Below are 22,543 nucleotides of genomic sequence, written 5' to 3' on the forward strand. Positions count from 1 at the left end.
AGGTCCGATGGCTTAGGGTAGCGTAGAATTAGTCACACTGAGTCTAAAAACGTGGGGTTTTATCATAGTGGACACTGCACCTGCCATCTGAGGCAGGGAGTTGAATTTAGAGCAGTGTGACTGAGATTCTGTCACATATTGGAGAGCAGAGGCAGTGAGGTTTCTGCCCGGGATCTGATGGCCCTTTCGGAGTAAACACACTCACTGCGGACCCCTCGGCCTGTCCTTTTGTCTCCTAGGCCATCATGATGAAGCCCTGGCCGTGGCCGAAAGAGGACGGACAAGGGCCTTTGCTGATCTTCTGGTGGAACGACAAACAGGACAACAGGACTCCGACCCCTACTCCCCAATCACTGTGGATCAGATCTTGGAGATGGTCAATGGCCAGAGGGGACTGGTGCTGTACTATTCCCTGGCCGCAGGCTACCTGTACAGCTGGCTGCTGGCTCCTGGGGCAGGTAAGATCTCTTGCTGTAGGAGCAGGACGATGAAAACGCTAGAACTGGGAAGGGATAATGAGGTGCAGAAGGTACATTATCCCAGATCAGGCTGAGGAGCCGATGTCAGGTTTTAGCAAAACTCAGCTGTGGTGAATAGTCCGTGGTTGAGCATTCAATTAATAAGACAGCCCAGCTTTCTCATTCCCCTGCTGTTGAACGTGCAAATATTTATCGAGGCAGACTAAGAGCAGGAGGATTCATTCCTCTGGCATCCCTATTTGTCGGCAGCTGCTGTTCATTAGCTAATAAAGTGATGACTGCAAGTCCGATCTTTTTCTATCTATATCTGTGTTTAATAATTGTGACCCTTTGTCATGATAAAGTTAAAGATACTAAAATGATAACAGCAGCTCTATCACAGAATATGAATAAGTCTTGTGCTGAATTTTCTGAGTTTAACAAAACTCATTTTTAACCAGTTCTGTTGTAAATCTATTTCAGAAGTAAAAAAAAAATCCCCTTTGATTAAATCAGCATTAAATGTTCAGGCTGTAACAGTTTCACTAAATACAGAAACACTAATTAGCTGTTAGGGCCATATTTTTTGCATAATAAAATGCTGATGGCTTTACCATGTTGGAGACATACCAGATCCAATTAGAGTTTATTGACTGGGGAAGTGGATCTTATAATTGGGAATCTTGAAGAATGGGCTTCTTGAATTTCTGTAAGCTAATTTCAAAAACTTTAAGTGCCAGGGAGAATTGACAAGGTTTTCTTCATTATGTTTCTATCCCTTTGATTTAAAAAAAAAAAAATGATGGCCAGATGACAGCTCCCAGATGCTTTTTGGGTTCTGAGCATTTGTGCCTATACATTCTATGCCTCAGCATTATTTTTTAGAGTCTTTCCCTTTAATTCCATGTTCTTTGTGGGCCTTCCACAAAGAACGTCCTTACCTCTGACCGTTTTTATGCTCAAGGTTTTAAGTTGTGATTTTCCTGGTAACTTGGTGAATGAACATTGGCCACAGTGGAATCCTTGTATATCCCAGCTCCCAGAGTGGCACTAATACTCATGAGGACGAGGTTGATGACAGGGAGGTATCAAGCTCTTTCTCTCTGTGGTTGTTACATTTGGGGGACACGATTTAACAGGTGGTATATCCAAAGCCCTGTAATAATGAGCCATGTATAATGAGGCTCCTATTGTTTCTTTTTCCGTTCCTTTTTGCTCTTAATGAGGCTCTGAAGCTTCCACTGGGGGCTCTAATCCAATCAGAGAGGACCAGCATTTCCCAGAGCTGACACACCTCATTACCATTTGAGAGGATGTCCTATTTATTGCCAGAAAACCACTGTGGCTTGCCTCAGTTTCACATAGCCATCATTTTTTGCTCCTTTAATCTATTAATGACCATTGACCATTTTGTCTTACTTAAAAATGGTTTAAGATGTTTTTATCTGGCCTTTATACCACATGTTTATTATGATTTGCTTTTGTGAAATGAAAGGTGTTTTATAACACAGTTTCCATTTGGCCAATGCTGTTTTTGTTCAGGATTTCAGTTTCTGCAGAAAATGCACCTTGGCATACCATGCGCTAGTCCTAAAAGGAGACTTTCCCTAGTTAGTGCTTCTAAGAAGCATCTGTTTTGGAGTACATATGAAGTAGTCATAATTCCAAGAGCTTCTGAAAATACCATCAAAAGCAAAAGCCGTAGTTTGAATTTTCTGGTTTCAAGCACCAAACCTGATGGTAAAAGCTATAAAAAGGGCACTGACTAAAATAGAGAAAGCCCTCTTGAGACCTTGGATTTCAGGATTTCTTCACATGGTTTGCAGGATGGCATGCTTGTTAAAGAAGTCACATAGCATCAGCGTTCCTTGTCCCCTGCTTTTGACTTCTCCCTCCTTCCACGCCAATCGTGTTTAATGTCGGCCGTGCCTGTCTTGCTTCAGGAATTCTGAAGTTTCACGAACACTACCTGGGTGATAATACAGTGGAAAACTCCGGTGACTTCCAGGCCAGCGGCAGCACGGCCCTTCCGATAGCAACCAGCTCGGCTCTGGAGCAGTACATCGCCAGCGTCCGGGAGGCCCTGGGGGTGGAGTCGTACTACTCAAGGTAGGTGGTGAAATGTTCTCAAGCCCATTTGCAGGTAAATTTCAGGGTTATGTTTTGGCAAACATCGTATCTGTACTAATGGAAGAGATCTTTTGGAATTCACACTTTTGTGCTCAGTCTCCTCCCAGTTGCTGCAGCAGAAACAAATATGTGTCTCTGGAGCGCAAGCCCCGGAGGGGTCTGCTTTTATTCTTTTTGGTAATTTTCCTTCAAACTGAGATGGGCCTCATCAGAGATGCCCATTCTCTAGGCAGGGTTTGTAAACTGTTCAAGCACAAGCCTGACTTTGAATTTAACATGCCAGCTAATTAAAACTGGGATTATTTTTGGTTATAAACGTTACAATGAGTTTGTACTATAGCTGACACCTATTTGAGTGAATAATTTAGCACCAGTGACAGGACATGTGCACAGATCTGTGTGTTGCGGGACTGAGGTGAAAGGAGTCGAACTCCCAAATATGAAGACTAGAGAAGAGAGCTGCTTTGTGCAAAGGTTGTAAAAGGTGTAAGCTTATGGAAAGATTTTATCATAATGACTGACTGTTTTACATGTGGAAAATAATTTCCTCAGACACTCTCCTTCTGGGGAAAATCAAAAGAAGAGGGTTCTTGAGAGCTGGCTTGTAACTAGATTTCCCAGGCATCACAGTTTTCCAGCCAATGATTAACAAGTGTCCAGAGGCTCTGTGTGTCAGGGAATCTGTCGGGTCCCGAGAACATCTGCCTGTCTCCTGAATGATTTCATTTGTAATTATGAAGATCCTGAGGTGTCTCTGTGATTTCTTTAGAGAGGCTTCACCCAGACTTCTTAGTCTATGGTGGTCATTACCAGCGGCTGGACCGATCTTTGGGGTGCTTATGAAGTCGGGGGGAAGTTCTTAGGTGAAAAACAACTATCAGATAATATCAAGATCGAAAGGGCTGTAGTGGTCATCTGGTCCAACCCCTTTATTTGACAAAAGCCAGCACCGAAATAGGACTTGCTGACAGCCAAGTTAGTGTCAGAGCCAGAATCGAAACAATCTAGATCTCACCCAGACCTCTGGGCCAGTACTTTTTCTGTTTTTAATTATCAAAATTAATATCATATTTTCAGAAAATGGCCAAAACATGTAAGAATGTCATTCTAGCTTCTGTTTTTATGGCATATGAACAGGCTTTAGCCACGTGCACACGCTTGTCTCATTTCTCCTATGACTGCTGTGGGGCCCGGAGTGTCACTGTCAGAACAGAATGACAGACGAGAGTTTGGCAGTTGTAGGGGGTTGACAGTATGGTAACCCCCAAGAACTCGGAAGCAAGGCTGCACTTTGAGATTTAAATTATAAATGACCATAAAGTAGGTTAGGCCAGAGGTATACAAAGTTGCTTCAGCCGACATGAAGACACTTAGGCCAGTGTGATTAGACGGCGGCCTGACCAAGGGTGTTGCATATCCAAAGCAAGAGTTAGAGGGGATGGTTGGCCAGCAGTAGAAACACAAATAGGAGACAGTAAGCAGGGCAGACTCTGGCAATGTTCATTTCTGACACTGTCAACAGGAGAGAGAATCTTGGCTTGGGGACTCCTAGCTACTCCTAGTTTTCAGGTATCTAGATTAAAATTCACCATAAGAAGGAAGGGGACTACCCTTTGAATTACTCTTCCTAGCTCTCCTCCTCCTTGGGCACCATGGTTTCACTCCCAACACTAGTGCCTAAGCACTTCTTTTATATGGCACTGGAGGTGGAATAATTCTATTTCCAGGTGCCTTTTGAATTGAAAAATGTATTTTAGGTTATAGTTCATCTCTTCATCAATGGCAGGGAGAGAGGATGATGGACTGTAACTTGCTTGTGTTCCCCATGTTATTCTTTTCCCCTCTGCCCGGTACAGAAAGCTAACAAGCTATGATGAGTCCTCAAGATCTCTGGCAGGTCGTGTGGCTTGATGCTCGGCATCACTCTGTTGGGCTGCCCTCACTAGCTCAGTTCCTTTCCTGTTGCTGTGGAGTAATCTTGTTAGAAATTTTTTCATATTTGGTGAGCTTAAACTCATGTTTTAGATTATGATATTAAAATTGAACACTTTCTTGGCGTGGTTTGAATTTACTGGTATGGAGTTTTGTGAGACTCTGGTTTGTGCCTCATAGTTTCATGAAAACAGTGAGAAAATTTCAACGATAGATTATTTTTAATCTATAAAATTATTAAGTATTTTTTAAACCACAATGCTCAGTGATGGTAAGAATACAGTGAATGGGCAGGCTCATATCCTAGGCATATACATTGATTTAGCCTTTCTAAAACCAATTTGCAAATAGTATCAAAAATCTTTAATAGGTTCTTGCCCTTTGATCCCAAAATTCTCCCATTTTAGAAATGGAGCAAAGATCTGTACATAGGGATATTTGTCATAGGCCTATATATTATTTTTAAAAATGGAAAACAACCTAAATATCCAACAATAATTGAATGTCAAACAAATTATATCTATTCATCTATATTATGTTGCAAGTAAAATTATGTCTATAGAAAATTTTTAATCACATAGTAAAATGTTTGTGACAAAATATTGAATGAAAAAAGTAGGATATAGAATTATTATATGTAGTATAATTTCGATTTTATGATATATACCAAATATGGGTGTAAAAAGAAAAAATTCTTTGAAGGAAATAGTCTTAGTGTTAGTGGCTATTAAAAGTGTTAGTGTTACCATAGTGTTAGTGGTAATTAAGAGCAGATGGTGGGATTTTAGATGCTTGTTATTTTATTCTTTATACTTTTACTTATTTTTTAGGTTTTTTTACAATGGGTATATATTACTTTTAAAATCAGAAATTAATAGCCATGAATAAATGACTCTACCATTTAAAAGGAAAAAAAGAAACTTCTGTAATTTCACTTTATAGAGAATAAAACGCAAATTTCAGAGCCTGTCACCATGATCTGGCTCTAGGAAGGTATTCTGGGTTTATTATCTATTCTTATCTCTTGGTGAGCACCATGTTTCAGTCACTGCTCCTTCCTCTCTGCTCTCTAAGAGTATACCCTTATAACTTTTTCTCTGCTCTAGCTCAGGCATCTCTAAGCTCTGGATCTGTATGTGTAGCTGCCACTAAACGTCTCTGCCTGGGTATCTTATAAGCATCTCTAGTCTAAAATATCTAAAGCCCCATTTCTACCTTAATCTTTATCCTGATTCCTGCACCATCATGTAGCTAGTTGCTTAAGACAAAAACGTTAATTATCACCCATTATTCTCTCTTTCCCTCATCCCAACCCATAAGTAAATCTTGCAGATTCTCCCCATAAAATACATTTTGAACAAGCTACCAAGACTGAATCATCAAGAAATAAAACATCCAAACAGATCTATAACTAGTAAGGAGATTGATCAGTAATCAAAACCCTCCCAATTAAAAACAAACAAACAAACAAACAAAAAACCCCAGGACCAGATGGTTTCACTGGAGAATTCTACCAAACATTTAAAGAAGAATGAATACCAATCCTCAAATTCTTCCAAAAAATTGAAGAGGAAGGAACATTCCTAACTCATTTTATGAGGTCAGAATTACCCTAATACCAAAATTTGTATTACCCTAATACAAATATACTACAAGAAAAAAAAACTACAGACCAATATCCCTGGTAAATATTGAAGCAAAAATGTTCAAACAAATACTAACAAACCAAATTCAACAACTCATTGAAAGTATTCTACACCATGACCAAGTGAGATTTATTCTTAGGCAAGGATGGTTCAGCTATGAAAATCAGTCAATGTAATATACCACATTAACACAATGAAGGGCAAATCACATGATCATCTCAGTTGATGCAGAAGATGCATTCAGTGAAATTCAATGCCCTTTTATGATAAAGACATACAACAAGCTAGCAATAGAAGGAAATTACCTCAATACAATAAAAGCCATATATGAAAAGCCATACTAATTGGCAAAAAACTGAAAGTGTTCCTGTAAGATGAGGAATAAGACAAGGATGCCTTCTTTTGCCATTTCTATTCAACACAGTACTGGAAGTCCTAGCCAGGGCAGTTAGGGAAAGGAAATAAAAGGCATCCATATTGGAAAGGAAGAAGTAAAACTATCTCTGTTCACAGATGACATGATCTTATGTGTAGAAAACCCAAAGATTCCACCAGAAAACTGTTAGAGCTAATAAATTCAGCAATGTTGCAGGATACAAAATCACGCAGAAATCAGTTGTGTTTCTGTACGCTAACAAGGAACAATCTCAGGAGGAAATTAAGAAAATAATCTCATTAACAATAGCATCAAAAAGGATAAAATACTTAGGAATAAACTTAACCAAGGAGATGAAAGACCTATAATCTGAAAACTATAAAACTTTGCTGAGAAGAATTAAATATTTGAATAAGTGAAAGACATCCTATGTTCATGGATTAGAAGAGCTAATATTGTTAAAATGTCCATATTTCCCAAAGCAAATTACAGATTCATTGTAATTCCTATCAAAATCCTAGTGGCATTTTTTTTTTGCAGAAATAGAAAAAAATTCTAAAATTCTTATGGAATATCAAAGGACTCCACATGGCAAAAACAATATTAAGGAAGAAAACCAAAAAGCTGGAAGTCTTACACTTCCTGATTTCAAAACATTATTATAAAACTACAGTAATCAAAATAGTATGGTATTAGCATAGAGACAGACATATAAACCACTGGAATAGAATAAAGAGCCCAGAAATGAACCCTTCTGTGTATGGTCAGGTGATCTTCAGCAAGAGTGCAAAGGCCATGATGCGATGAGGAAAGGATGGCCTCTTCAACAAAGGATGTTAGGAAACCTGGATATCCACATGCAAAAAGAATGAAGTTGGACCCTTACCTTATACCATATACAAAAATAAACTCAAAATGGATTAAAGACCTAAACATAAGACCTGAAATTATAAAACTCCTAGAAGAAAACACAGGGGAAAAGCTTTACAATATTCGATTGCCAATGATTTTTTAGTTATGATTCCAAAAGCCCAGGCAACAAAACAAAAAAATAGACAGAGAAGACTATATCAAACTTTAAAACTTCTGCATAGCAAAGGAAATGATCAACATAGTGAAAAAGCAACCCATGGAATGGGAGAAAATATTTACAAACCGTATATCTGGTAAGGGATTAACATCCAGAATATATAATATAAAGAACTCCTACAACTCAACAACAATGAAAAAAAAACAAATAATCCAGTTTAAAAATGAGAAGGGACTTGAATAGACATTTCTCCAAAGAAACACAAATGACCAACATGCATATGAAAAAAACGCTCAATATCAGTAATCATCAGCGTAATGCAAATCAAAGCCGTGATGAAATACTTTTTCCCCCATTAGGATGGTCATGCTCAAAAAACAAAAACAAAACAAACAAAAAAAAACCCACCAGAAAATAACAGATGTTGGCAAGGATATGGAGAAATTGGAAGCCTTGTGCATTATTAGTGTGGATATAAAATAATGCAGCTGCTATGGAAAACAGAATGGAATTTCCTCAAAAAATTAAAAATAGGCAAATCAAAAAAACAATAAGATATCCCCTAACTCCAGTGAGAATGGCTTTATCAAAAAGTCCCAAAACAACAGATGCTGGTGTGGATGCAGAGAGAAAGGAACACTTATACACTGTTGATGGGACTGCAAACTAGTTCAACCTCTACGGAAAGTAGTATAGAGATACCTCAAAGAAAAAGTAGACCTACCATTTGATCCATCAATCTCGCTACTGGGTATTTACCCAAAGGGAAAAAAGACATTTTATAAAAAAGAAACTTGCACTCGAATGCTTATAGCAGCACAATTTACAATCGTAAAGATGTGGAAACAACGCAAGTGCCTATCAATACATGAATGCATCAATAAAATGTGGTATATGTATACCACGGAGTATTAGTCATAAACAAAATGGTGATCTAATACCTTTTGTAACAACCTGGATGGAACTGGAGACCATCCTTTTAAGTGAAGTATCACAAGAATGAAAGAACAAAAACCGCATGCACTCACTACTAAATTGAAACTTGTAGATCAACATTCATGTGTATGGTAATAAAATTTAATGGAAATCAAGCAGGTGGGAGGGGGGAGGAGGGGATCGGTAAATTCACACCTAGTGGGTACAATGTACGGTATATAGATGATGGACACACTTATAACTTTGACTCAAACTGTACAAAGGCAATTCATATAACCAAAATGTTTGTACCCCCAATATATTCTGAAATAAAAATAAAATTAAAAACAGAATTACTATATGATCCAGCAATCTCATTTCTCGGTATATAGCCAAAAGGATGGAAAATAGGATCTCAAAAAGATATTTGCATGCCCATGTTCATTGCAGCATTATTCACAATAGCCAACGGGTAGAAGCAGCCTAACTGTCCTTCTGTAGGTGAGTAAAGAAAATACGGTACATGTATACAATGAACTATGAGTGAATCTTAATAAAGAAGAAAATCCTGTCATATGCTACAACTTGGATGAACTTTGAGGTCATTATGCTAAGTGACATAAGCCAGACACGAAAAGACGAGTACTACATGATTCCATTTATATTAATATGAGGTATCTAAAGTAGCCAAACTCTTAGAACGAGAAAGTGGAATGGTTGTCATCAGGGGTGGGGGGGGGGGGGAAGGGAGTTGTTCAACATGAAAACATTCCAGAGATCTGTTGCAAAACAAAGTGCATGTGGTTAACACTACCATGCACTCAAAAATGGTTAAGATAGTAAATTTTATGTTATGGGTTTTTTACCAAAATAAAAAGTATTTTAAAAGATGTATGTAATCCATCCACTCTGTCTCCACTGCTACAAGCACAGTCCGGGACACTGTCATCTCTATCCTGAACCGTTGTTACCGCTTCCTGTCTAACCTCCCTGCTCCCTCTCCCTCCCGTGGCTTTCCAGTCCCCTTCAGCCATAGTGGTCTTTCAGAGGTACCTTTGGGACTCTGTTTCCTTCTCGCCCACCCATCACAAAGCTTCCCAAACACCCTTAAATCCCTTCAAAGCTTCTGATGGCCTTTGAACTCCAGCTCACATCCTTTATATTGCCCCCTGTCCCCGTGCGATCTGGCCTCTGCCGGCCCCTTCAGCAGCACCTCTAGTCCCTCTTTAGCTTGGTGTCTCCATTTGCCCCCGGCCTCCTTCCCCTCCTGGGGTACACCAAGGGCTTTGCTATGTCAGAGTTCTACACAGGCCATTCTTTCTCTCTCAAATTCTGCCCGCTGGTCTTGGTATGGCTGGTTCTTTTCATCCTTCAAATTCCTGATCAAATGGTAACTTCTCAGAAAGGCCTTTCAGAAGCTCCGTCATCGGTTTCATTCACCTGTCTGTATATCCAGTCCCAAGGGCAGCCCTGGAACATAGTAGATGCTTAATTAATGCGTGAGTGAATAACCGACTGACTTACTGAGTGAACGAAGTGCTTCTCCCTTCTGCTCAAATTTGCTCTTCGTCTTTTCCTATAGACAGCCTAGTCACCCTTTAGATCTCTGCTCAAGTCTCGCTCTCCTTCCATCAGAACTACCCCGATCTTTGTCAGTCCAAACTAGGTATTTACCCTAAATACAGCACTTATTTTGTGCTCTCTAATTTTATAATTACGCAGTTTGTGACACTCTGGAGAGTAGGTGCTGTCCTCCTCTCTGAATTCTCACTAACACCATGCCTGACCCCTGGTTAGATGTCAGTAAGTTTGAAATTTAGTCGCCAGAAGATGTTCTGCAAGCAGACTCTCTGTTCTTGCCGGGGTGGGTTACTGATTCTTTTTCTTTAGTGTTTGTAAAATATACTGTGCCCCTAAAAATTGAGTCTCTATGCCTTGGAGGACACCTTTATTCAATTAACCACAGCTTAGCCATGGCGTCCTTGCCATTCTGCAGACTGTTTTTGCTCTCCTTAATGGCATCTTGCTGCTGAAAGGAAGTAAAATGCTACAGAGGAGTTTCTGAAAATGGATTGAAAAATAAAAGAACTGCTTTTATTAAGTGTTTAATAAGAACTTCCAGTCCCTTCCTCTGAGATCAAAAAAGGCATAGATTGAAACCACTGTATAGAACATGAACCTCCCAAAAGGGAGAGGTTATGAATTTCAAAACACATCTTCAGTTTTAAACTGATATTTAACCAGCATCTTGCAGTATGTAAGTTGTTCCCTGGGCACCTGGAACAGTGCAGTGGCACTTTGGGGACTCAGACTGGTTAGAACACTGACAGGGCTGTGTTCAATAGTAGGTCAGGTCTGGAAGGAGTGCTCCCAAGGGGTTTTAAATAAATTGCAATTGTAGACTGCTCTTTTAATGGGGTAGATGTTCCTTTGTTGTAAAGGAATATTAAACCTTGATAAGCTATAGCTGTTATTTTTTTTTTTCCTTTTGGTGCCTTTCTATATTTCTAAATTTTCTATAGCAAAAGCTATTTTTGTAATCAAATGCATTTTCTTATTTCAAAACACTGATTAATTTAGATTATATTCATTCATAAATGCTGATGACACCACTTGGTTGTACAATGATAACAAACAGCAAATACTAACAATAGTCCCACAATATCAGGTGTTGGAGGGTCTACACCAGGGCCCACAAGCTATCTTTATATTATATATGGCTGATGGGAAGGTAAATTGCCATAAACGTATCAGAAGAAATTTGGCTTTACCTTCTAAAATTGAATATTGACGTGGTCTTTACACCCGAGGTGTAATATCCAAGTTGTGGTCTTTTGTATAAACAAGGATGTTCAAAGCTGCACTGTAAACAATAGCAAAATCCTGGCAACAGCCCACAGGCCTTCAGTGAGAAGTGGGTGGTAAATGGAGGCACAGTCCCAAATGGGATGTTGGCCAGCTTTCAGAAACAAAGGAGCCCTAGATGTGAACTCTTAGAAAGAACCCAAAGATGTGACTCTTAGAAATATAACAGTAAGGGGAAAAAGGAGGTACCAAAACATCATCTGTAGCATGACGTCCTTTTAGTCGAGTTAAAGACAAAACTAAAAACATGCTTTTGGAAATGCACATAGATATGATAAAACCGGTATAGAAAGGACCGCCAGGAGTGGTGGCAGTGGGATTAGGGGTGGTTCCCACCTCAGGCTGTGGGGGCAGAGGATGGACTCGGTGGGAGGGAACAAATAATTAGAGGTGTGCTGTTCTCAAGACCCTGGCTTTTGTTTTGAGTGGTGTCTCTGTGGGTGCTTGTTACATAATTAAAAATTACTAAATAAATGAAAGCAGGCCATGCATGATGGAAGAGTGTCACAAACCAAAGACCATGTATGAGTAATACAATCCCAAAGAGATTCCCTTTCACCCCCACACCTAAAAAAAAGAGAAAAAGAAGCAGAGGTTTTTAAGCAAATGAATTGCAAAAGCAAGATTGCAACAAGGACGTATTTAACCCATCAGTGTAAATGAACAGTTGATAGACTGAGTCAAATTATTTGTATCTGTTCTTTTTATTTTTCCTTAAGAGATGGGGGTCTTGCCCTGTTGCCCAGGCTGGAGTACAGTGGTGTCATCATAGCTCACTGCAACCTTGAACTCCTGGGCTCAAGCGATCCTCCTGCCTCAGCCTCCCAAGTAGCGGGGACTACAGGTGCACCACCACACCCAGCTAATTTGTAAAAATCTTTTTAGAGACGAGGTCTCACTATATTGCCTGTGTCTGTTCTTTAAAGCAAGTACTCAAGCACTGGTGACCATGCTATTGCTATGTCGTTAGTATCACTCAAGTTACAGTGGGTCCTTAAACGTTGAAAACTATCTTTACGGATATTTTCTAATTCAGGCTTTTTTTGCTAATTGAGACTGACCTCCCAGTGAATCCCAACTAGTACAGGTTTACTTTACAAGACAGTTTTTTCTTACCCCAAATCCTTTCCAGAGCTCTGTGTAGAAAAAGTGGATATAAAGCTTTTTGGCATTTATTTTGTCCCTTAAAACAAAGAGTTCCAATTTCATTCTAAACTAGGGTGGTACCATTCTGAAAATGCTTTATGAGCACGTAGTCTGTGCCAGGGCTGACGCTGAGCCTGGAGATGGATGCGTGAATAATAGCTGAAATTCTTGGCCTTCCAGTAGCTCACAGTGTGGAGCACGCAACACATGTGTAAATTATTCACCCACCGCATGAGGAGTGTTATGATAAAGGTCTGAACAAAGAAGGCTGTGCCTTGCACTGCCTGCTTGGGGACGCAAGGCAATGATTTGAGGGGTGACATTTGAGCTGGGCCTTGGAGGGTGAGGGGAGAGAAGGCATTCCAGGCAAAGGAGTTTCTCACCAGGCAAGGACTGGGAGGAAGGAGACGGCCCAGCCCTTTGAGATGTTGGATAGTGTTTGCAAGAGGAAGACGATCTGTCCTTTGCTGCAGGATTAGAGCCTTCCACATCACAGTCCCCCAGCCTCTGCCTGCCGAGGCTCGCCTCTTTTCCTCTAAGATCCAAAGTTGGGCTCCTTGTTGAATGGGGTAGGATCACTTGGCTGAATCTCTGTGCCCTGTCTTGCTGTGGCCCTCCACTCCTGGCACAACTGGGTTCCAAAAGGCAGGTTTAGTCTTAGCTGTGAAAGGACTCACTCAGGCTCAGCTATATCTGTTTGAGGAAAAAAAAGAGGGTGCCACGTTAGGAACTAGAGTATTGAAGAGACACAGTTGCAAGAATGAGTGGAACACACTGTAGGCTCTGGTCCTGTGCTCCTGATTCTTGAATTTGGATTCCTTCCAAAAGGCTGAGACCAAAATGAGTTCAGAAGGCTTCAGTAAGCTTATTGGTGTAAGTAGCTTAGCAAGAGGATAAGTGTCGTTGGTCTTGTTGTGTGACCTCTGAGATAGCCTAAATAGAATCCCCTTTCACGTTTCTCATGATCTTTTTTAAAAGCAGAATTCTTGCTAGGCACGGTGGCTCATGCCTATAGTCCAGCTACTCGGGAGGCTGAGGAGGGAGGATCACTTGAGCCCAGCAGTTTGAGGCTACAGTGAGCTATGATGATGCCGCTGTACTCTAGCCTGGGTGACAAAGTGAGACCCTATCTCTAAAAAAATAAATAAATAAATAGAAGCAAAATTCTTGAAATTGCCAGGTAGTTTCCCCATTGTACATGGAAGGGGTAACCTGGTGAATGGTAGAATCAGCCTAAAGGCAAAAAGCAGACAGCACTGATGCAGGAAAAGCTGTCGTGAGCCTGTCACTGGGCAAGCTGGAGGGCTCAGCACTCTGCATGGCCGGGCTCCCCTGGGCGGGGGCTGACACTTGTGCACCGCTGCCACAGGGCAGGGGCCAATTTGGTAGATGCCCTGAAGACCTGGCAGAGGCACTTTTGAACACCAGACATTTGCTTTTTTATCTCTTGTCCCAGATCCTTGGTTCATGGTCCCAAAGCTTGGAGTGGCTTTCCTGTTAGAACGAGGGCTGGAGGGAGAAGGGGCAGGGTGGGATTCCGAATCTGTTGATTAATCTAGACATTCAGTCCTTCCCTCTTGGTTTCCATGCCAACTCTTGGCCGGTTGTTGCCACAACCAATTCTGTAAAAATTCTTTGAACTTATCAAATCTCAATATCCCTGACTCTGTGTATCCTGCCCTTTGCCCCAGTTAAACTCCCTGGTCTTTTCTTTGTGATTGATTGCATACAGCTTTATTTAACAATCAATACTTAAGACATTTAATATGTAACTCTTGATTTATCTTGCTTTGGGAAAATAACCCCAGTATATAGTCACCAGGCTCCTCTTTGAACTGGCTGAAATAGGCATTCATTGTTTTTCATCCTGTTTGTACTTTTGTGATTTGAGCACAGTGGCAGGAGACCCAGAGGGGTGCGTCCCTAAAGGAGCACATTTGACTGTGCCAGATCCCCAACTCACACTGTGTCAGACCCCCGACTCACACTGTATCAGTCAGATTTTCCTCCGATAATGCCACTCAGCGCCCAGAATTTCAGAGACATGTAACCACAAGCTTGTGTTTCTTGCTCCCGGTCTGTGGGTCAGCTGGGATGGTTCTGCTTTTTGCTGCCTGTTGGGTTTAGGTCAACTCTGTGTGTCTCATCCTTCTATGAGCAGCAGTGACTGGGACAGACTCTTCTCACAGCAAGAGTCAGGATCGCAAGAGACCAAGCAAAACAAAGAGACACATTTCAAGCCTCTGCTCACCTCTCACACGCTCACATTCCACTGGCTAAAGTCAGTCACACACTGAGCCCGACATCAGAGGGGTGGGAATATATTTCTCCCGCAGGAGTGGATATGTGCTGAACAGTATTCCTGTCCCCCACTCCCACCCGCCACCAGACCTGGGGAGAGAGAAGGGTGACCTTCCGTCAGGCTCCATGCTCCTCGTTCCGTTCGGCATCTGATGGCTAACAACTGTTCTCCTTGTATCTCTCTCCCTTCAACACAGCACTCACTCCATCTCCTTCCATGGCTTCTCTTTTTTTGTCTATACGTAAGTCAGGATCCTTCCATGGCTTGTCACCTTCCTCTTGCTCCAACACTGTGGGCACACCTGGTTATTGGACTTACCCTTGGAAATTTAATCTGTCCAAGGGCACAGATCTACATCCCTGGCTCAGTGTCTGCCTTGGTTTCTAGGTTTGCCCTCTCCCCTATATACGAGCAGTTCCCCTGGAAGTCACCGCAAACTCAGCATATCCCAAACCAGACCTTTTCTCATGCAGTTCCTCAATCAAGTGTACATTTCTTCCCAACTTTTCCCATTTATTTTAAAGCCTCCATCTTTTCCCTCCAAGTTCCTTAGTTTTGAGGCTTTTGAATCCTTTGTCCTTAAATCTCCTTTTCCTTTATTGCTGTTTATTGAATCGGTTACTAACCTCCGTTTGATGTTACCCGTTGGCTCTCAGAATCACCCCTTCTGTCCCACACCGATGCAGGCTCTTGTGAGAACATGCCTGCATGACCAGCCTGGCCTTCCTGCCCCGTCTCTTCCTCCTTGTACACTTCTGGCTCTCCGCTGCCTGAGGCTTTTTCTAAGAGCTCACTGTCATCTAGGTGCTCCTCGCACATCAGCCCACAGAGAAGGGTGGCGGCGGAGGAGGGCCTGGAGATGAAGTCGGTCATCAGGCCCAATTGTTCTGCACTGCGTGTCCCACTCTATGTCCAGTGTCAACCCTCTGTTGTAACCGGGGCCACCTTCCCCTACCATCTCCGCACCGCGCACATTCTAGCGAGCTTGCATTCACTTTCTTCTTCTGCCAGTTTGAGGTCCCCTGGAGTTCTATTCCCCAGGGCATGGCTTTTCCTAAAGGTCTTCAGCACATGTTAAAGGCAGGAATTCCTTACACAGATGGGTAGGAGCCAAAAATGGGGGTTGGATTGGCTGAAGCAGAGGATACCTGCTGTGGAGTTGACCCATTTGTGCTTTGCCCCATTTCTTTACCTCTCACTCACGATTTAGCAAAGTCTGGGCATACAATACTTAGAACCCTGGTGGATATTTGCTGGCTAACTAGAATTCAATAATACAGATGAACAAATGAACTCAGTCCCAGCGATGAACGTTCCTGCAGGCCAGAGGGAGGATGGAGCAGTGATCATGTCTCATCTCTGCGCTCCCAGCTTCTGCCAGTACCTAGGACGGAAGAGGCCCCGTGAATGTGTATTGAATGAGTGGACGAGATGGGGTGAGAGAGCAAACTGCCAGGGGCCAGGAGAATAAACCACACCTTCTTCTGAACATATGGTCAACGTAGCATCATTAATGTGTGGTTAGTGTGTCATCCGCGTGACAAGGCATGACACAAGTGATCACATGTATTCCATAGTTATTTCTTACATTTCTCTAGCTGTTTCTTTCCCACTTCTACTCTACTCCTGTGAAGTACCAGGAAAGCACAATATTATCCAGATCAGATAGTTAACGGTGGACCCTGAGCTAACATGTATATTTCAAAACTTGACCGCAAGGCCGGCGTGTGAAACTCTTCTTAGTCCCACTAACACATTAAGTTAAGACTCGCTAAGGCTTCAAAAGTAACGAGATGTTCTCTCCTGGCTTTTGCTAGTCTTATGCTAATGCAATGAGGAGTCGTTGCTAATAAGTAGGGAGAAACATGATTGATTTAAGGATCTGTCACTTCCAAAACACATGCTGGCTGATGGAGACAAAGTTATAAACTTATATTTTTCTTAATTTTTATGTGTGCTGTCTGCTAATTAGAGATGTCAAGAGATAACACTTAATTTTCTGGCAGTGCTAGTAAGAGATTCCTGCTTTTAGAAAGGACTGATTACCCTGCGGCCTCTGGAGTTGGCCCCCGGCTGCCCCGCACACATCCCCCACCCCCCATTCCCCAACACCAGGGCCGCCTCCAGTGCGTTCCTGACACAGGCTTTGGTTCATTTTCTGTGTCCTCCCCTCCTGTCGCATGGGTGGATCATGAACAGTGGATGCGTACCCCTAAAACCAAAAGAGAAGTTGACATATCCTGCCCACAAAAGAATATAGCCATGAGATAGCTTGCAGATCAGACTGTAAGTTAATATATATTTATCAATTTAGACTTAATGGGTTGAAACTGTGTGCATCACATATATTGATGATTATTGTCTCAAGATCAGAGACAGCTTTTCTTGATGAAGATTAAACCGAAAGACCGAACGATACACGACGTTGATTTCCTTTCCTTTATCCACTTCAAACCATCCCTTCCTTCTTTTAAACTTGCTTCTTAATGATGTTTTGGGTACCACATCCTCGTAGAGAACTTAAGAAATCTCTTTGGAGTTGTTTGAACAAAAGCTATTGGTTAGGTCTGAGTAGTTTCACTGTTGTAGGTTTCCGCTGGCGTCTTCTATCTCAGCACCTTGTGTGTTTCCTTTTTTGGCCATCCCTAATCACAGTATTATGTATGGTGTGGGGGTTCATGTTGTAATTTCTGTCTCTCCCATTGGCCTGGAGGTGCACTGAGGCTGAGAATTGGGTCTGTTTGATTGATCATCAGTACAGTCCCTGGAGTGTGGTTGAGTCTCAGGGGATAGTCATTGAATGACTAAATGAATGGGACTACCTTTTCCCCCCCATATAAACACTGGTTATTCATAATTATGCTAAAGTTGAAGCTAGGAAAGTTTCTGGTCAATGCTAGAATGGGTCTCACTATGTACAAGAAAAAAAAAGTTTCCAAAGGAGGGTACAGAATGAGCAAACTGGGCTAATACCAGAGTGAAAGGGAGAAGAACAAGGGGAGTGTGTGTTGGTATACACTTTCTTTCAGTCTAGTTTAAGATAATGCTTTATTGTATTTTTCTTCTTGTCTGCATCTTCCTACTTTGGTTCAGTGTTAAGTCCTAGAGATAAAAACTCAGTAGATTTATAGTGAGTGAGTACTTTGGAATATGGTATTTTTGAATGTTAGAAGTGGCTTTGTTTAAAAGGAATAGAGAGGCTTGGCACGGTGGCTCATACCTATAATCCCAGCACTTTGGGAGACTGAGGTGGGAGGATTGCTTGAGGTCAGGAGTTTGAGACCAGCATGAGCAAGAGCAGGACCCTGTCTCTACAAACAATTGAAAAATTAGCCGGACATGGTGGCGCATGCCTGTAGTCCCAGCTACTTAGGAGGCTGAGGCAGGAGAATCGCTTGAACCCAGGGGTTTGAGGTTACAGTGAGCTACGATGACACCACTGCACTCTGGCCTGGGTGACAGAGCGAGACCCTGTCTCAAGGAAAAAAAAAGGCAGGGGGAGATAGAATTATATTTGGAAGAAACCTGCAGGAAGGGAACAGGCTATTTGTCTAATTTATCTTTGAAAATGAGTCAAACAGGCTGGAGAGTCCAGATTTCACATGATACTTACCATTTCAGTTTCCCATGGCAGATAGTATTTCTCAATAGATAGATACAACTTTGATTTCATTTTATGCTAGTAAATAATATTAATAAACCAAGATACATAAGATGCCTTGCTGGGTACTCTGTTATGCCAAGTTAATCCTCACGTTTTAAACTTCTATTCCCTATCAGAATCTCTCAGCTTTCTTCTTGTTGGACAAAGAGGCCTCATTGGGGTATTTTCCATGAGCCAGACACAGGTGTGTGAACTCACTAGATGTTTGTAACGTCCTCTGAGGTGGTGGTGTGGTCTCGATTTTACATCGCACAAAGCCAGGGCTCAGGACCTTTCAACGAATTGTCTGAGGACTCACAGTTAATCAAATGATGTAACTGGAATTCAGAGGTGGGCTTTAAAAAGGGCTTCTCAAAAACAGCATGCCAACGTGCCTCCTGGGGCTCCGGAATTGCTTTCAAATGATTTTGTTTGAGGATGAGAAAAAGACCAAAAGAAAATGACTCATTCACTGCCTTTCTAGACTTGTTCTGTCCTTTGGTTTTGTTAGATTTTTCTCCTCCTCTTCTGGAAACCTTCTTTTCCTCCTTTTGGTCTTTAAGTACTGGGAATTCTCCAGTCTCACTGACCTCAGCAGGACAACGGGGGAAAGAAAAATGTAGGAAAATATACAAGATGAAAGTAGAGAAATACTCTGTCACAGTGCAGTCTGACACATCATTTAAACATCTTACTACAGTGAATTTGAGAGCAAGGGAAATGATTTCTCATTGAGAAATAAAAGTCCTTTGGCTTGAAGAATATTTTCAAAAACTAATCCTTCATTACCCTAGATAATTCTTGAAATAAAAATAGTTCATATCAAGCCACATCATGAAAGAAATAATTCAGCAGTCCTTGAGAATTTACCTATTTTCTATTCAAACATTAAAGTGATCGTTTAATCTTACATACAATTCCCTGAACTCCCCCAAATAATTGCTTTGGTGATTTTAGCTCAACCTTGAAACAGACTTGTATCTGTGCATATTTAACTTCATTTGAAAGAGAGAGGCAATTTTAAAGAAATAGAGACCTCAAAGGTTTAAACCCTTTGCCTGTAGGGATTAGAGAAGAAGAAAAGACGCGATGTAGGTTGTGGGAGCCTAGAATGGAATGAGGGATGGGCTCTAATGACAATAATACTGTCTGTTGTACATATGATGCTTTCAATGACACCTGCCAGGCATCTTCACATATGGCGCCTCATATAATCTTTACAGTAGCTCTTTGAGACAGGCAGAGAGCCATTATGATTCCTCTTTTTTGAGACCGGGAAATTGAGCCCCAAAGACTGAAGATGACAGAGTCAGAACTTGAACACAGGGCTCCAGGCTCCAGTCTACTGGCCTTCCCACCAAGCCATTTGTGTCTCTTAAGGGGCAAGCATTTACTGTCGGCAAGCTCTTGTTAGAAAGATTTGTCAAGGATCATGTAAAATCTTTGCTTATAATGGACTTTTTCCTATGTTTGAAATATGTGGATGTTGCCTGGGGTTTATAACAGTATTTATAGAAATGGAATTTGAGTTGTAATAATGAAGTTGTGACTTATTTGCTGCTGTACTGCTAAGTTAGGGATGAGCCACATTTAAGTCAATAGTATATGACTAAACTGGTCCACTCAACTTCTGCATAGCTTGGGCTTGTGGGTTCCAGGATAAATCTGAAGCTGCCTAAATCAAAGTGGAATAAGAAGAAGGCAGCAAAGAGGAGATAAATAAGATGTCACTTAGTGTGATATAACTCTGATTAAACGATAAGCTGTGAAGTGTCTGGAATGAAAAGAGTACGGATAATTTTAAAAGCATTTTTCCAAGTAAGTTAGCCTTGTGTCCTAATAGAACTTGAAATCTAGTATCCAATTTTTAAGTTAATTTACTCATTCAGCAACTATTTACTGAGTAACCACGTCGGGCCAGTTGCTGTGCTGGGCCCCAAGCATTCAGAGAGAAAACATAGTTTCTGTCCTTGAGGAGCTCGTAGATCAGTAGGTTTGTAAGTGTCACGAGTAGGGACACTCAGAAACGGAAATGTAGGCTTCACAGAGGTCTAGCATTCGTCATGTGATGGACACCATGTTTGCCTGCCTTCCAAATTTCCAAATCTTTTCTTTTCTTTTAATTGGATTTTTCAGTATTTCATATTATAAGCACAGTATTTCATATTGCAAGCACTCTAGTTTGCAAGAAACCTAATTATTGAGACATTCATTCATTCAGCAAATATTTGTCAAATGCATCCTATGTGCCTTGATTTCTGCTGAGTATTGGGGTTACAAAGCTGAAGCCAGTACATTTTCCACTGTAAGGAGCTCTCACTTTAATAGGAGAGAAAAAAACAAATAAACAAATATGCGCAGTCCTGACTCCGCTACTTACTAGCTACATGACCTTTAGCAAGCAATTTAATCTCATGGAATTTTTGTAATAATAAAAAGATAATGCCTGAAAAGCAGGAGAGAGCTGGGCACATAAGAAGGCTTCAAGTAGCTGCCACTGTTGGTTACTATGGGAGAAGGGGGTGGGGGTGGGCTCCAGAGGCACACAGAGTTGGGAGGGATCCTAGGACCGGGGTGAGGGCTCAATCAGGAGGAGATTTCTGGAGAAAGTGCTGCTTGATCTGCATGGAGACATTACTGGGTTTTTGCCGAGCCACAGCAGGTAAAGGTAGCAGCGTGAGCCAAGCTGAGGCAGGGGGTGCACCCTGGCCACACTTAGGGAGATGCAGGGAGGAGTATAAAGCACAGGGAGAAGCCAAACTGGAACAGCCCTGGAAACAGGCTGGAGAAGTACAGGGTGGAGGGGACCAGACCCCCACGTGTCCATGCAGGGTGGCACACCCTGCAGCCAGGGGCAGGAATGTGGAATAGGCAGGTTTGCATTCCAGAAAGATCCCATGGTCCCAAGTTGTCCAATGAGACCCATATCATTTTGCCCTGTTCTCTCTGTATCTCTTAGGTCAGATATTCCACGTGGTCTGTTATTTTCAGGGAAAAAAACAAACAAACCACCATTTGTGACTGGGAATGGTGGCTCATGGCCTGTAATCCCAGCACTTTGGGAGGCTGAGGCAGGAGGATTGTTTGAAGCCAGGAGTTCAAGACCAGCCTGGACAACACAGCGGGACTTCGTCTCTACAAAAAATTAAAAAATTAGCCAGATGTGGTGCACACGTGTATTTCCAGCTATAGGCTAAAGCAGGAAGATTGCTTGAGCCCAGGAGTTTGAGGCCACAGTAAGCAGTGATGATGCCACTGTACTCCATCCTGGATGACAGAACAAGACCCTGTCTCAGGAAAAAAATAAATAAAGAAGTAAATAATAAATTTTAAAAATGTTTAAAAAGAACCATTTTCAAAACATGCTGGACAAACCAATACTGTGTGAGCTCACTTATATGTGGACTCTAAAAAACGCTAAAACTTACAGAAGCAGAGTAGAATGGTAGTTACCAAGGGCTTGGGGGTGGGGTAATGGGGAGATGTTGGTTAAAGGATACAAACTTTCACAGATGTAGGATAAATAAGTCTAGAAATGTAATATACAGCGTGGTGACTACAGCTAATAATACTGTATTGCATACTTGAAATTTGCTAGGACAGTAAATCCTAAGTTATCCCTCCCCGCATAAATGGTAACTAGGTGAGGTGATGGACGTGTTAATTAACTTGATTATGGTAATCATTTCACAATGTATATGTGTATCAAATTATCACATATACCTTGAAGGTAAACAATTATCAGATATATCTCAATATAGCTGAAAAATAGAGATATCTCTATTTTAAAAAACACCTGTGGACACTTAAAAATCATGTTAAGCATCTGCCTTTAAGTAAGAAATCTATGTATAAGGGGGAAGACTTGCCTTCTGGTTCTAGAGGAAACTAGAAAATTAATATTCCGGTTTGGTCCAGCAAATGCGATAAGAATAAATCAAGTATGAAATGTGTACGTTTCCCAGTAATGTCTTTGACTGTGTTGGCAGAGGGTTACCTACTGGAATCAACGTTCAGGGAGACAAGGTTTTATCTGTGTGCAGACTAAACCCAAACCCCTTGTCTAAACCCACCTGACACGGCCAGGGCCTAACCCAGTG

At 41.5% G+C, this 22,543-nt stretch overlaps 1 protein-coding gene across 1 annotated transcript in view; it reads left to right on the forward strand.

Annotated features, from left to right (window-relative positions):
- TTC28 (tetratricopeptide repeat domain 28) overlaps nt 1–22,543 on the forward strand; it is a 526,655-nt gene that overhangs the window by 438,886 nt on the left and 65,226 nt on the right. Inside the window, exons 10-11 of the mRNA XM_069497389.1 lie at nt 240–458; nt 2,402–2,567. Of these exons, the coding sequence (XP_069353490.1) occupies nt 240–458; nt 2,402–2,567 (385 nt within the window). The remainder of the gene's footprint in view (nt 1–239; nt 459–2,401; nt 2,568–22,543) is intronic.

The sequence above is a fragment of the Eulemur rufifrons genome, chromosome 21 (genome assembly GCF_041146395.1).
Source record: "Eulemur rufifrons isolate Redbay chromosome 21, OSU_ERuf_1, whole genome shotgun sequence".
Lineage (NCBI taxonomy): Eukaryota > Metazoa > Chordata > Mammalia > Primates > Lemuridae > Eulemur > Eulemur rufifrons.